Source organism: Oryctolagus cuniculus, chromosome 7 (assembly GCF_051225735.1).
Source record: "Oryctolagus cuniculus isolate XC-2025 breed Fujian yellow rabbit chromosome 7, ASM5122573v1, whole genome shotgun sequence".
Lineage (NCBI taxonomy): Eukaryota > Metazoa > Chordata > Mammalia > Lagomorpha > Leporidae > Oryctolagus > Oryctolagus cuniculus.
This window is the reverse complement of record NC_142873.1, coordinates 10,638,053-10,654,296: the sequence shown is the minus strand read 5'-3', so window position 1 is coordinate 10,654,296 and position 16,244 is coordinate 10,638,053. Positions and strand designations below refer to the sequence as shown.

Sequence of the window (16,244 nt, the reverse complement as noted above, 5' to 3'; positions counted from 1 at the left end):
TTCTTGCCAGACTTGTTTCTCTGAGGTTTTATGTAAGAGGCACATGGTCCGTGTGCGATCAAGTTCAGGGGTGTTTGCAGGGGCACGGTAACCACCCAGGCTGTGCACTGCCTCTGGCACACACAGTGAGTGAGCTGCAGCTTCTCCCAGGGAGGAGGTGACAGAAGCCTGGGGGCAAGTCAAGGTCAATCCACGCAAGACAAAGATGCGGCTCCAACGTCCAGGGAGGCAGCCGGGGACCAGAGCATGGCAGGTGACAAAGCACCAATCTGCAGTCACCCCTGCAGTTGTCTTGGGCTTCATGAAGTCATTGAGGGCGCTGGTGGAAGGCGCGGAGGGCTCATGTCACCCCCAGCTCCCGGCTTTGTCAGCCGTCTCTCTGCCCAGCTGATAGGTCTTGTTCAAAGATGGGGATTTCTCCGCTTTTCCCAGCATCTACACACTAGCCCACCGTCCACGACAATGGCCACATCCCCGGGCTGCAGGCTCTGCTCTTGGGTTTCCCAGGGCAGAAGAACAGAGACATTGTGGGGCCCCAGGGTGCCCCCGGCAGGAGAGGGTGCCGGCCCAGCCCCGCTCTGAATGAGGACCGACTGCACGTGGGAAGGCCCGCACCGCAATGACCCCACGAGCCGGTTTCCGTGTGTCAGGCCCGTGGCGAATCTGCGGTGACACTGGCACGAGGCAGAGCCCCGCGCAGACAGGGACTGCGACTCCAGGCGGCGTGTTCCTCCTTATTTTACGTAGCTACCCAGTGTGTTCCTCCCCTGCTGTGGCGGGGTGAGAGGGAGACCTGATTTCTTTTACCATCCGACTCTGCCACGGCTGAGGTAAAGAGCAGCCACAGTGGGTTACCCCACTGAGATCTATTTTGAGCGTTAGCCTTTATGATTATAAAAAAAGAGAGGGGAAAAAAAAAAAAAAGCAAGTGACCCAGGGACTGGGAATTCTGCTTTGCTGCCCAGAGTGTTCTTACCTGGGCTTAAAAAAAAAGTGCCTGGCTACATCTTGTCCTGAGGCGATGCCACACAGTCCCCCAGCAAAAGCCACTCTGGGGCCAAAGAGGCCTAGAGTCTACACACACTCAGATACCATGAGACACTCCCTGGAAGGTTCTAGAATAAACAAGCCTACAAAATGGGTTTTTACAAAGATACGGCAGAGAGAGAATGAGATCAGTGGTTTCTGCACTGTCTTGACAACGGCCAAGGTTAAAAGACTAACTGGGCATAACCTTGACTGGGTCTTTTTTAAAGGACCTCAAATATTATTTTATATGTTCATTCTTTATCTGAAAGGCAGAGAGCAACTGAGATCTTTCTATGCACTGCTTCCCTCCCCAGATGCCGGCAAAAGCCGGGGCTGGGCCAGGCCAAAGCCGGGGGCCTGGAACCAAGCACTTGAGCCATCACCTACTGCTTCCCAGGAAGCTGGACCGGCAGCAGAGGAGCGGGACCGAGACCAGGCACCCTCATACGGGACGTGGAGGTCCCAAGAGGTGCACCTTTTCCTCTATGTCTCACCACCTCTAGAACGTCCCTCTCCGTGGACGTATCCCAGTGGGCACTCCTTGCGTACCTTGACTGCCAATTGCTTCACCTTCATCCCCCTCCTTCCGGGACAATCTGTGCTAAAAGGCTCTTTCCTAAAGAACTGAGAACTCACTTGCCTATCCTGGGGCATGAGTATCTGTAGGACTTCCTTCTCAAACCCCTCGCCCTCATCCTGTCTCTCCCTTGGCCTTGACAAGACTCATGCGTTTATCGGGAAAGCACCATGCACACAGGTGCAGGTCAAACGAGTGTCAGAACAGCTAACTAGAGTGCTGGTCCTGAGAGGTAACTTCTGAATCCCACCTCTGCGGCAGTAGGTTCCTGCCTCCATGCCCTCCCCATCAGCCGCGGATCCAGCTCTCAGCCCAAGCCACCGACTCCTGTCGGAGTCACCCAGCACAGCTTGCCCGTGGCTGGTGGCCCTGCCACCCCTGCTCCATGTGTCCCCTGCCAGCGCACAGCACTCACTGTGTCCTCAGCTCCCCAAATGCAAAGGCCTGCTTCTGCCATGCAGTGTGAAATGAGACAAAGAATTGACCTTGCAGCAGCCTTGAAGCTGAACCGATGAGCCCCCATCCCCCACGCACACCTCCATCCCCTCACCTGAGCTGTGCTGTCACTGTTGGGGGGGTTCCTGTTCTGTTTTCCACACAGCAAACGAGGGTGTCCCAGGACTTGTGGGCTGGTGCACCCTCAAGACTGACAGCCAGTGGGGTGCTCTGCTTCCTTGGGTCCTGACCGTGAGTCCTGGTTGGAGTGATCTTGGGCAGGTGTCTGCTGGGACCCAGGGCATCCCCAGGGTTACCAGCAGTGCTGCCTGCTGGGATTGGTGTTGTCAGCGCTGGGGAACCCTGGTGGAGTGAAGTTAGCAGCCAGTGGTCTGGGTGCTGGGAGGAGTGCGTAAATATTTTTAGGAATATGGCATAATATGGAAGAAACGTGTCCATGTGACGCACACGAAGGCTGCACTTCCAAACAGCTCTCTTGGCTAAATTTAGCACAAGTGCCCTTTCTTTAAGAATTATGCTAGCAAATATATAAATACAGAGGTAGCAGACCCCTCAAGTGCCGGCCATCAGCGCGCTGCTGGGGCCCAGCACGACCCCTGACCTTCTTGCCATCTTGGACCACAGGAGTGAAGGTGGCAGGGGTGGGGCCGCCAAGTGCTGAGGTCTTAAGAGATTTGACTGCTTTGTTCCCGCCGGACACTGACTCGACGAGGGCACACCCCCAATTCCACGCTCTTCCGGCCCCACCTGAGATAAATCTTCAAATCCCCGCAGGTGAACTGCTGCCCCTTCAGGTTTTGGGGGGAGGCGCCCAGGCCTTTGGCAAGCAGGGCATTCTTTTCAACGTCTAAAGTTCAAGTGCAGGGGCCTGAAGGGGAGCTTTGAAGACGCTGAGCAGCACTTTAAGGCAGTCCAGAGGTCTCTGGGGCCAGGAGAATTTGTCCAGAATTACTTGGTGATGGGAGACAGCTGGAAGGAGCCCAACCAAGACCGGACTTGCGAGACCAAGGCTCCTGCCTCTCCTGTAGGACTTGAGGTCTTGCGCCCATCTGCTAGGAACCTTCTGGAAACTCTGGATCTTGGGCCCCCCTGCGGACCCTGAGCTAGGACCTACATGTTGACAAGACCCAGGGGTTCCGTGTGCACCTGTGGTCTATGCACAGCCCTGTGGGGGCCAACCACCACCCTTGCCTCCCGTCAACTGGCTGCTACAGCGTCCATGCCTCTACCTTCACTTGGGCTGTGCCGTCACTACGGGGGTTCCCATCCTGTTCACGCACAACATGAACCCCAGTCCCACCTGTTGGCTCTGCCCAGCAGGCTAACGTTCCTGTAAATCCTTCCATCAGCTTGACCCATTGTTCAAGCCCTGAGAGAGACAAGGCCTGCTGTGACAATGTCCCTGCCCATGGAGTGAAGAATCCGGAATGTGGCTTTGGAAGAAGGACTCAGATGTGGAACAGTGTGGACGTGGAAGCTGGTGACAGAAGACGGCTGCTAGGGCCGGTGCCATGTGTAGTGGGCTCAGCCTCCACCTGCAGTGCCGGCATCCCCTATGGGTGCGGTTCTAGTCCCAGCTGCTCCTCTTCTGATCCAGCTCTCTGCTATGGCCTGGGAAAGTAGTGGAAGATGGCCCAAGTCCTTGGGCCCTTTCATCTATGTGGGAGACTCAGAAGAAGCTCCTGGCTCCAGGCTTCAGATAGGCCCAGCTCCAGCCATCGCTGCTATTTGGGGAGTGAACCTACAGTTGGAAGGCCTCTCTCTCAGGGGCTTCCACCATGGTCCTTGAGGGTCTCCACACCCCTGCTCCCTGCAGAAGACCCCTCCTCACTGACTACATCTCATCTTTTGAATTGCCCGCTTTTGTGACTTCTGCAGAGGTTAATTTTTCTCTTGGATTCAATTAAGTTCCAAGCTACTAACGACTGCATATGCCATACCTTGAGTGGGTATGGCTGTGTGTGTGTGTGTGTGTACGCGTGCCCGCACAGAAAATCCAATTTAGAATCTACATCTGCCATCTGCAGTGGAAGAGATGCTGATAAGACGAAGCATGGGCCACAGGGGTGGGAGAAACCCAGTCTGCGCCCCAGGAGGCTGCCCTGTGCTTGCTGGACAGGCAGATGCCCAGCTTCGGGCATTGCAGGCCCCCTGGAAACCGCGCTGGTGCTTGGGGCGTCTGGCGTGGCCTGCAGTGGGTGCTGTCTGTGAAGACAGCCAAGCATTCGAAGTGTTCAGGGTGGAGAATGCAACCCGGAAGAACTCCTCATTTTGGTTTCGTGCCATCCCTTTCTTCACTTTCTCACATGAAAATATTTTGACTTTCTAATCCATTAGCAAGGAGTATGCACTCAGGATATCTGCGGAATCTCTGGAATGTTTAATTAAGGAGAAAAATCGCTCTTCAGGCTGGACGAAAAGCATCACGGATCCCGGCCGCTCTGGGTTTCACGCAGGCAGGGACTGGGTTAGGGGCCCCTGCGAAGCACCAGACGGACTTGGAAGTGTCCCAGTGTCCTGGGAGTGCCTCCTGGGCTGCACCAAGGGCAGTGCAGGGACAAGGAGCTCGAGTGTGACTTCCAACGGGAGCCGAATTGCCACCATAGACATTGAACTCTCGGGGAGCTTAGAACAGAGGTTCCCAGGAGATGTTCATGCACGGAATGACTGAATGAGATAACGAATGGACAGCAGTCCTGCTGTCGAGGCCTCGGGACACCGCTCTCCACCAGCATGGGTCCTGATGCCCCCTAAGAGTAACAATGGGGCCAGCGCCATGGTGCCCACACTCCGCATCGGTGCTCCAGCGTGGACACTGCGATTTCCCCACCTCCACTGTCCACGGAAGCTGTGAGACTCCTGGTTGCTGCAGCCTTCCTCACAGCTCCTAAAATGGTTTGGCCATGTCCAGGCAGGGCCAGGCCAGGCGTCTCCCATAGTGAGATACGCAGGGTGTGACAGGTTCCATGGACATCATGCTGGGAGAGGGCAAGCAGTCTCTGCTCCTGTCAAAATGCAGGGTCCCAGAACTGGACCTAAAGGCTGGCATTGTGGTGTAGTGGGTTAATCCTCTGCCTGCAGTGCCAGCGTCCCATACGGGCTGGGTTCGTGTCCCGGCTGCTCCTCTTCCAATCTAGCTCTCTGCTGATGGCCTGGGAAGGCAGTGGAGAATGGCCCAAGTACTTGGGCCCCTACACCTGTGTGGGAGACCTGGAAGAAGCTCCTTGCTTCAGATTGGTGCAGCTCTGGCCATTGCAGCCATAACGGGAGTGAACCCACAGATGGAGGACCTTTCTGTCTCTCCCTCTGTAACTCTGCATCTCAAATCTTTAAAAACAAAACACAAGGCCTAAGAGCTTGTCTTTCCCCCAAACAGTCCTTTCTGTGGGGTTAAAGTTTTCCAAGAAAGCCACCAGGGTGGTTTCCCGAGTTGAGCACTGGAACCCAAGGCACCCCACCCCCACCCCCAGAGCCGTGTTCTCAAATCCAGACTCAACACGGATGCACTGGGGACCGGGCTGCACACAAGTGTGTGGCGTGGGTGGCATCTGTCCCCCCCTCTTCCTGACGGGACAACCGGAGTTGAAAGTTAAACAGATTCCAGCCCGGCCCAGGGCTCCCGCTGCTTTACGCTGCTGTCAAGTGGACTTGAATAAAAGCTCACCCCCAGCCTGCCCGGGTAGGAGCAGCTGGGCCTTATCCGTGGGATCCGAGGAGACGCGGAGCGGACCTGGGAGGCGGCCCCGGGGCGACCACGAGGAAAACAGGATGTGACTAACTCTCCAAACCTGTCTGAGGATTTAGGGATGAGGGAGAGGATGGGAAGGAGTGGCCAGCCCGCAGCACAGGGCCCCGTGCGAGGGGGGCGGACCCACGGGCATTCGGTTGCAGCAGGCTGTCAGCTCTGTCCACTGCCGGTGCAGCGGTGGCAGCTTTTCCCCTGTGCCTCAGTTTCCCCAGCTCCCCCGTCTGGCTGAGGCTGCTGAGGGGCCTCCCACGTGACCTCGGGGCTGTGTGGGTGGAGTGGATCGACACTAAATTCCGGGGCTGTGCCCACAACATCACCTCCTGGTGCATACAGCAGGCTCATATGGGCTCAGGGGCAGCTCTTCCTGTGACCCAGGGGAACTGGGTGCCACTCAGGGCCCCGCTCACAACCAAAGGGTGACAGCCACGGAGAGCATTAAGCACACGTGTCGGAGCCAAGCTAATACCGGCAATGACGCACAGCGGAAACAGTAGAGAAGAGAACAAAGCACGCCTACTGAGACCCTTGCCATCCCTCTCATCACCACGGCCTAGCAGGAAGCTCCCTTGCCCACGGAAGCCGGTGCAGGCGGCCACGCCCCATGACAGCATGAGTGACAGAACCCAGGAACCAGCCCCGAGGGAGGTCACGGAGTGCTCTTCTCTCCATAGCTGAGCCGAGGGTTTGGGCACGTGCGCCCAGCGAGCATCCTCCTGGTGGGCTGTCACGATCCCCCCAGGGCTGGGAGAAGCCCTTGTGGGAGCCAGTGCCAGACGCCTCATGACAGGAATCCCAGCAGGGCTCTCACCAGGGACTCCTGCATATGTCCAAAGGGCCAGTGTTGTCCTAGGCTGGGCCACTCACGCAAGTGCAACCCAACCCACGGCTGGGGCCTTCAACTGCAGAAGTCAAAGCAGATATGGGCAGCTAGCAGCCCTGCTGTCATCAGACCCCCGAGGCTCTGCTGTGAGCGGGGAAGCAGGCCACAGCATGGCTGGAACCTTCAGTTTCTCCATCTGGGAAGTGGGTTGCTAACAATTCCCCAAAGAGGAAATACTGGTAATTATATCCAGCTCAAGTGCACACTCAAAAAAACGGCAGCTGCACCAGCCCCATTGCCCTTATTAACCAGGGTTCAGTCACTCGCATGTACAGACCTGGCTCTGAGTGGAAGCTCTTAGGGAAGCGAGCTGAGACAGCCCTGGGCAGGAAGGGAAACAGTGAAGATGGGTCAGTCCCACGCTGAAGCCGCGCTGCTGAGGGCTCCCTGGGGGACTGGGAGGCCAGGAGGGCACCTCTGTGAGGACGGGGAGAGCCGGGGAGCCTCAGCTACACAGGTGGAGTATCTCACCCAGCACTCTGTGGTCCTGCGGAAGGCGTGTGTGTGTGTGTGTGCGCGCGCGCTCCCTATTTCCCCACGCTCTCAGCCACACCTAACGCCCCTGTAGGAGGACGTGTCTACACACACCTCCGGCTGCAGGTTTATTTGGTGCGCACGTCCACATAAGACGGCGATGTGAGCAACACAGCTGCACAGACATTCATCGGTATGCCATGCCCCACGGTGCTGCGGGGTGCTCATGCGGACGGAACAGCCTCCGGGTCCCTGGGTATACATCATGCAAAGGAACCTAAATCCGTATGTCCGAGAGATGTTCAAACCCCCACGTCCATTGCAACATGATTCACGGTAGCCAAGATATGGAGACAAGAACGCTATTCTAACATGCATTCATTGACTGCCTTGTAGTTCTACTGATGCCTGAACCTGTTGCCTATTTGTATCTCTCCTCCTGTTGTCTTGCCCCAACTCTGGTCACAGCTGTTGCAGAATGAGGGCTCAGAAAACCCTGTGGGATACATCAGAAAGGCTGGTTCCAGCAGGTCCAGCCCATGGTCACGTGTCTCCCTTCTTCCAGACACAGTGACGGCAGGTAAAGGACACCTGCTTCTCCCCATCTCAGAGCTGATGGAGTACTCCGCTACTCCCCAAGGCCAAGCAGCAGCATGGGAATCGAGACTCTGCACTAGTCTGGAGAGACAGGGTGCTCTTAAGAAAGGGAATTTCAGTAAAACCTCGGCTGCTGGCGGTGTGCAGTGCCAGGAAGTAGATGGTGACATCGTGCGGGGCCATGACAGTAACCTACCTTGCCCTCGTCCTCTAGGTCACTGTAGCCACAGGCATCTACGAAATCCGGGAAGATCTCCGACCAACCATCGCTTGTGCAGTTTTTGCTGATGTTTCCTGGAAAGAGAAGTTTAGATATTTTATAACCACAAGTGTGCTAAAGCCAGGCTTCCTGTGCTGTCTTAGAATGCTTGCTCTCGCCCATGGCCACAAGGAGCCGGGGCTGCCATTCGGTCCTTCCTCAGCTGCCTCGCCTGGCCAGTGAGCCAGCTCGGGGGGCTGCTGGGGCCCCGAGTGCTGCCAGTGAGTGCGTTGTGCCATGAGGCAATGCCAAAGATAGAAGCTGTAATCCTCAGTAAATGACTGCAAGTGTGAGCGCTGGTATTTTGGAGCAATTCTTAACAGACTCTCAGATTCTGTCACCGTAAGACAGCGATGGCCAAGCCCCGATCATTCTGGGGCCAGCTGGCCTATTACAGCTCACTGGACCTAGCTCTTGCAAGCTTCCTCCTCACTGCCCATCAAAGAGCACAGGGCAGCCTCCCACTTGCTCCCGGACACTGGAACAAACGACAGCAATTCAGGTTTGAACTGCCCACAAGGAAGGCACTTGTCATCTTACCATCCCATTGTTCACTCCTAAATGATCTAAAACCATGCATTAAGATACAATGGTCCCTGCGCTGTCCAAGACTGTGTCCTTAGCAGGTGACAACAGGGAACAGTGAGTGACAAGCCAAGTGGAAAGGCATGAGATAAGGATACTCATTTCCTGAGCCAACCACGCCCCAGAGCACCTGTCATGGGCATCCCTCACTACAGACCCTCGCACGCCGCCTGCCCTGGGCACTGCCGATCCGGTGCCTGTCTCTGCAGCAGCTGCCCTCCCACTACGCTGCAAACGTCTTCCCCTGTGTGACAGCTTCTTGCTTTTCAGGGCAGATTTCATGGCATTGTATCCCCATGTTACAGATGGGGAAAATAAAGGTTCGGTCACTACCGAGCGGGAGCGACAGGTTTTCTGAGCCCCGAGCTCCGTCACTTCTCCACACTACAGCGGTCCCCCGGGTCACTTGCTCTGATGAGCCACAGCATCAAAAGCAAAACCCACTCCCTTCACGCTGGCAAGAGGCACCGACATTCCTTGTCACGCAGGGTGGAAGAGGCAGGGGACAGCCCAAGGCCCAGGTGCCAAGGCTACAATTTTAGGGGGATTTCAAGTCTTCTTCAGTCTACATCAACCTCCACTGAGGTCCCAGGGATGCCCTGGAGCTGCCCCCGAGTCCATGCATGCTCGCAGGAGGCTGACCTGCTCCCACCAGGCTGGGCACAGCCTTGCGTGCCAGGTCAGCAGGTGGACACCATGGAGTAAGGACACACACACAGTATGGCAAGGAGGGAAACAGACAAGGACACACACACACACACACACACACACACGGTATGGCAAGGAGGGAAACAGACCAGAGCTGTTAGCACTGCCTGCCGGTAGCTGTGTGCAGATCAAGAACAGGCACTGTTCACAGGAGGCTGTCTGCAGAGAGAGTGAACTCTCGCCTCCCCCTCCCCCGCCCACTGTCCCTTTCCCCTCCTCCTGCTCTGAGTGGACAGCTGGTTCACTGTCTCCCGCAGAGGTGGGGGCAGGAAGTGCCCAAAACACTCTACAGCTAGAGGCCAGCCAGGCCAGGAGCGAATGCGCCTCCCAGGTCCCAGCACCACAGGGCAAGCGTGGGACCTGGAGGAGGAGCTGCCGCCATGCCTGGGCACAGAGACAGCGGGGCGAGTGCTGGGGCACTGGCTGCCATGACAACACGCCAGGCTACCTGTGACTATGCCACCAGAGGCCATCTGAGCTGTGCAGGGCACCCGAACCTTCCACCTGCTGGCGGGATGGGAAGTCAAGGGGAGAACGACTTTTTGCTGTGGCACAGTCTGAGCCTGGAACCGCTGCATCTGTGGGCTGACCTCATTCTGAGCGTGCCTGACTTCTCCTCCCGGCTCCCTGGGAGAGGCGGGAGCGGCTGCCGTATGGGGCAGAGTCTTCTGCAAACTGGAAAGCACCGGGCCGCATCGAGTCCTACTTCTGTCCCAAGACTCCCAATTTGCCCCTGAGCAATTCTGTTCTAAGTCCTCAGCCCCTGGTGTGCAATGCCAATGACAGCGGGCACCCAGCCCAGCCCAGCCCAGCCCAGCCCTACTCAAGACAGACAGAGCTGGATTCTCCAAACAAGGACCCACGATGACTCAAAGCAGAGGCCGAGAGTAAACACCTGGGGCTGGGACCCCAGATGGCACCCGTCTGGCAGAGGCTGGGCTGGCTGCACCAGAAGGCCCAGCGATGGCGGCTCTGCCGCCTGCCAGTGTGAAACTACCAGGCTGCTGTGTGCGTTCTGGAAGCAGTCAGAGCCATACGTCCAATTAGGAGACGCCTGGGACCGCGCCAGTTCATTTAGAATTTCCAGGGGGAATATTTATAGCCCAAGCCATTCAGCAGAAATGGTGCTGACTGGCTGGGATAGATTTTCAAGCTCAGGCCCTCTGCAATATTGCAGGTTGTACCCTGGAGAGGGCTGGGACAGGGTCTCACTGTGCCCGTCCCCGAGGGGAGAGGGAACCTTGCGTTCTGATCCTCCTTTGGCTTCATCCCAGCCTCTACCCCACTGTTCGGTGTTGAACTTCCACACGCTCAGTGTGCACGGCTTCACCTTCGACATCTGCCCAAGACACAGGCGAAGAGTCCCCCAAGCAAGGTGCTTAGAAAAGTGGGATCACTTACGACCACAGGGAAACAGACAAAATTCCCAGGACCAAGCGGGAGACGTGTGGGTTTCATTTTGAGAGCACACCCTGGGCACGGAGGAAGGGAGCCGGGGGCATCCTTTGAGTCTCTGGGAGCTCAGCAGTCACAAGTCTCCAGCGAAATCAAACAGGTGACACGAGGTGGGCTGGGACGACGCCTCCTGATGGTCACCAAGCTGCAACTCTGGCGGCTGCTCCTCCCGTGCCATCAGGTCTCCCGGAAGCCGAGGGGTCTCCCCTTCCTCAGAGGCCCCCTGGGGAGGTGTCCCCCCCCCGGGGGGGGGGGCTTCTGGGAGCCTTTGCAGGCATGAAGGGAAACTTCCTTTGTTCTCCTCGCCCCTAGTCCAGCCTCACCTGGGCTCACCGTGGTTTTGGCGCTTTGATTCCCAGGTGTCGTGTCCCTGAGCACGAATCACCTGCTCTTCCATACCCCCTCCCCTGCTCTCTCCTACTTGGTTTCAGGTGGACACTGGCCTCCTGCTCCCTAAAGCCCGTGCTCAGGGCCGGCACTGTGGTGCAGTTGGTTAAAGCCCTGGCCTGCAGGGCCGGCATCCCATGTGGGGGCAGTTCAAGTCCCAGCTGCTCCACTTCCGATCCAGCTCTCTGCTATGGCCTGGGAAAGCATTAGAAGATGGCCCAAGTGCTTGGGCCCCGGAACCTGCATGGGAGACCCGGAAGAAGCTCCTGGCTCAGGATCAGTTCAGCTCTGGCCGTTGTGGTCATTTGGGGAGTGAACCATTGGATAGAAGATCTCGTTCGCTCGCTCGCTCGCTCGCTCTACCTCTCGCTCACTCGCTCTGTCTTCCAAATAAATAAAATCTTTAAAAAAAAATGTGCTCACCCTAACATGGCCCAGCTGCTCTTAGACTCAGTAGCAGCAAGTTCCAAAGAAAGGGTAAGCCCCCACTTCTTGTTGGACAAAACCAGCATCCCCAGACGCGAGCCCCCGGGGAGGCAGTACCTGGCTTGCTGTAGAAGTTGCTGAACACTTTCGGGCAGGGCACGGTGACGGTCTCTCCCACGTCCGCAGGGCGCCAGCACGTGATGTTGTCCCAGACACCGCTGCAGGCTAGAGGAAAGAGAGAGAGAGGGACGCCATGACCTGAGATGCGAGATGCTGTGATGCTGGGGGGCAGGGCTGTTTTCTTTTAAATGCCTAACAAGTAGAAAGCCCCCTAATTAGATAATTATCTTGCAAATTACTTTTCTAGGAGACACACAGTATTCCCAAGAATAGAGCTTGCATGGTCATTTTAATTAGCTTTGCAGAAATGAGCAGATCCGTGGGAACAAGTTCTCAAAGACTTCCAAGTGCACCACATTTTAAAAAACATTTCCTATTTTTTAAAAAATTTATTTATTTATTTGAAAGGTAGAGTTACAGAGAGTAGAGAGAGAGAAGACAGACATCTTCCATCCACCGGTTCATCCCCCAGATGGCTGTAACACGCGAGGCTGGGCCAGGCCAAAACCATTTAAATTCCAATATTGAGGGCAACGTGCTCACCTGGGCAAAAACAAAACAAAAACTAGCACACAGCAGCAACGGCTTTCCTCTGTCCACCCAGACCTGCAGGATCCTTGTCCAAACACATCAGCGGGGAGTACACAGGTTTTTGGTTAGAATACAGGGGTGTTTTACCTCTGAGAACAAGGATATGTCTCTGAAAAGCTGGCCATCAGTCAAATTTTGCAGAAGACTTACTAAATGTTCTCTTACAAAACTCAAAATATATTCATTGCAAAAATTCGGTTACATAAATCCATATATTAATGCTCTTACATACTGAAAGCAAACGCTTGTTCTCTTTAAAAGTGTTAAAAAAAAAAAAAGCAAGTCATCAAGTACACAAGCAGCCGGAGAAGCCGCACAGGTGTGTGCAGGGCTCGTCAGGTGGCCTCCGCCGCGGCTGCAGCAGGTGAGTGCTGAGCTGGCCAAGTGCACACCTCGGGGCACTGCTAACCCTAGGAGACTGCCGGCCGGGGCCAGGGCGGGGCTCCTGGCGGGGAGTGAACAGAGCCATCAGGAGACTGACGATGCCCAGACTTCCAGGGAAAACCCCACCCGCAACAGAGAAAGGTCACCCCACCTCGTAAAACACCACCTTCTGACGGCTTGTGCTCGGCTGTTTTGAAGCTCAGCTCTCCCTACCAGAAAACAGCAACTTGCTGCTTTAATAAGAATAGTCACAAATAAGATCAAGTGACTTCAAAGGAACGTATGAAATATAATACGAAGTGTACCGTAATAATTACGTATTGCCTAGTCCTGATCATTTCTGCTTTAACCTCTCACAGCCAGATGCCCAACTCACATCAAGTCAGGCAATCTTCCTATTAAGGCAAGACTTGACTCAAGTGTATGGAGTTTAATTTGTCATCCCAGTCATCCCCAGCCATTAACTAAGTGCTCCCTTTACTTGTTCCTTAATTGCCACCCACCTGTGATGAATGTGCTGGAAGTGGTGAGGCCATAAACAGACTGGAGAGGGTGACACCACGGCCACTGTGGCGGAGAGGGGGATGCACGTGGACCCCTGCAGTAACAACAGTGTGTAGGCCAGGGGGTGCAGGGCTGGCAGGCTGGGAATGAAGTGGCAATGGACACTCAGTCTCCAAGAGACTGCCCGTCCGCGGGGAGCGACTTTTTCTGCTTCTCCAACCCCACAAAAGTGACAGCCAAGACGCTGAAAGGCTGCACCGAGAGGCGTCCAGACGGCTCCCAAGCTATAAAGCCTATGTACTCAGGAACTGGGCAGCATGGCGAGACCTGCAGCCACTGCCTGGGGGGCTGAGAGGCTGGCCCTGCTGCCCATGGCACGCCCGGACGCCGGGCACCGGAGAACCACGTCCAAGAGGATCATGTCCAAGTTTGAGTTCTGAACTCTGAGACCCCGGCCAGCGTCCCATACTAGAGGCCCAAGCTTCCCAGACTGTGCAGCCAGGAGGAAGAGGTCTGACCTCCAAGGAAGAAGCAGAATTTTGAGGCTGGCTTATAAACCTGAGTGAGTTTTGTGGTTGCTGTCCTGATGCACTGACCAAGCAATGGAAAACGAGGAAACCGTTATTCCAGGCAAAGCATAAAGTCATAAAGAAAGCGTTGCTTCTTAAATGACTCAACTGTGATTGCAATGATGCAAGCCAGCACTATGGTATCAGGAGGTTCATGGATACGTGGATGATGAGAACGGCCTGAGAGAGAGAGAGAGAAATCTCCATGCGCAGTAGGAGTTTAATGGACAATGATGTAAACTGGGACAAACTCCAGCCACATACGCATGCTGTTTAGAAATAAGAAAGCCCATGCTGGAGAAAGCACCTTGCACCCTCATGGGTGGGATTCGGGGAGTGAGGAAGGTGGCCTGGACATCGTGATCTGTGTTGAATGCCTTGTGCACTGTTTGCCCTGCACAGCTTTACACAGGCACCACCTTGCTGAAAGCTAAAATCTGCAGTCTATGATAACATTGTGGAAACTCAGAATGATCAGCTTGGGGCCAGCACTGTGGCGTAGCGGGTAAAGCTGCCGCCTGCAGTGCCGGCATCCCATATGGGCACCTGTTCAAGTCCCGGCTGCTCCACTCCCGATCCAGCTCTCTGCTATGGCCTGGGAAAGCAGTGGAAGATGACCCAAGTCCTTGGGCCCCTGCACCCACGTGGGAGACCTGGAAGAAGCTCCTGGCTCCTGGCTTCAGATTGGCGAAGCTCTGGCCATTGTGGCCATCTGGGGAGTGAACCAGCAGATGGAAGACCTCTCTCTTTCCCTCCCTCTGCTTCTCTGTAACTCTGCCTTTCAAATAAATAAATATTTTAAAAATAATAATGAGCTCATATTTAAAAAAGAAACTGTGTGAACAGGTCCCCCAGGTGACAAGGTGGAAGAGTACCAATCAGGTGCTGCCATGGTTCACAGTGGGGTGACTGTTTCTGGTCAGGATCCTACCCCAGGCAGATCACAGCTGAGGGCCAATGTGCAACCAGCAGATCCCCTCCCACAGGAGAACGGCGCGCTCACAGACTGCAGATAGAACCGTCCAGAAAGCACTGGACGGCCTAGCTTTTGTGAAACAGAGCGAGCGGCTCAGGTGAGGCGGGTGGGGGCACTGGGCGTATGAAACTCTGGTAGTACCTTGCTGGTGCTGCTGAAATCCAAGGTGGTCTGAGAAGGGAAAACCTTCCCCGTGCAGACTCCACAAGCCACTGGGTGAAATTCAGCAGCCAGACCTAATTTTTAAAAACCCCATATTTATAATAAGAGACTCCCTTAACAAAATGGGATATTTGTTTAAAAAAAAAAAACAGCAAGTAGTATTAGAAATGTTTGACACACGTGTGTGCCTAAAATCGGGAGCCAGACCAGATGCCTCTTACCCTCATTATTATTTACTGAAGCATCACAAATTTTAGCAAATATAGTAGATGAAGGCAAGTGAACCAAGTGGTATAAATTGGTATAAAGAAGAGAAAGACAAATCCTAGAATAGTAGGGACATCCCTGCCCTACCAAATTTCCACTGTGCCATGGTGTGCACACAATAAGCATTCGGTGGATTGCGATCACTCCCCAGCTGTGGATAATGGCAGCTGCTGTCTGCCCGCCCCACGGTCCATGAGTGGAAACAGCTGAGACTCCACGGACTGCCGCTGAGCTGTGAAGTCCCGCCTCCTAAGTGCACGCATGACTCACAATAAGTTTGCTCGGGATGGATTTTATCAGGGCAGGCATTTGGCGCAGCAGTGAAGGCACTGCCTGGGATACCCACATCCCATATCAGAGTGCCTGCCTTCCAGTCCCAGTCACTCCCAATGCCAGCTTCCCACCACTGTGCACCTGGGAGGCAGTGGTGATGGCTCAAGTAGTTGGGTTCCTGCCACCCACGTTCCTGGCTCCCAGTTTCAGCCTGGCCTAGCCCTGGCTATGGCTGGTATCTGGGGAGTGAACCAGCAGATGGGAGCCCTCTTTCTCTCCCTCTTACCCCAACCATGTGTGCATGTGCATGTGTATGTATGTGTATGTATATATGTACATGTGTTGTGTCTCCCTCTCAAAGCAAAATGAAGAAAAAGGACAGATTTATTGGGACATCCTCCATCATAAGTCAATGAGCATTTGTGCTGTCCAGTTTGGGGCAACCATTCACCTCATGTGGCTGCTGAAATGAATTAAAACCAGATCCAATTCTACATTCAGCCCCTCCTTACAGCAGCCATGTGGGGCTAGGGGCTGGACACTGGACAGGTTCTCAAGATGGGCAGTTCTGTTGGACAGCACAATGTGAGAGGTGGCCACAGAGACAAGCTGGAAGTAAAATGAGCGCACCAGCCTTGCCAACCAAGAGGCTAAAAGCGAGGAGAGAAAACAGTGAGTCCATCGTTACTGTACACTGACGGTGAAGGTAAACTCGCTCAGACAGAGCAATGGGCTCTCCAGGTCACGACTCTTCACCTACCCATGTCCTGTACATGCCTTCTAAAGTGACTATGAGGGGCCGGCGCTGTGACATATC

The 16,244-nt window shown here is 55.0% G+C and overlaps 1 protein-coding gene across 10 annotated transcripts in view; it reads right to left on the bottom strand.

Annotated features, from left to right (window-relative positions):
* VIPR2 (vasoactive intestinal peptide receptor 2) overlaps nt 1–16,244 on the bottom strand; it is a 101,722-nt gene that overhangs the window by 52,479 nt on the left and 32,999 nt on the right. For 7 of the 10 annotated variants that reach the window (XR_016210367.1, XR_016210366.1, XM_089299468.1 and 4 more), the window contains exons 3-4: nt 11,699–11,806; nt 7,958–8,055 (exon numbers count right to left, since the gene is read on the bottom strand). Coding sequence is in view for 5 of the 10 variants with exons in the window: in XM_089299468.1 (XP_089155594.1) it covers nt 7,958–8,055; nt 11,699–11,806 (206 nt within the window). In the remaining 5 variants the exon portion in view is untranslated. Of the gene's footprint in view, nt 1–7,957; nt 8,056–10,714; nt 10,956–11,091; nt 11,439–11,698; nt 11,807–16,244 lie in introns of those variants that run through there. The other 3 variants (XM_089299470.1, XM_089299471.1, XM_089299469.1) reach the window with 3 other exon arrangements.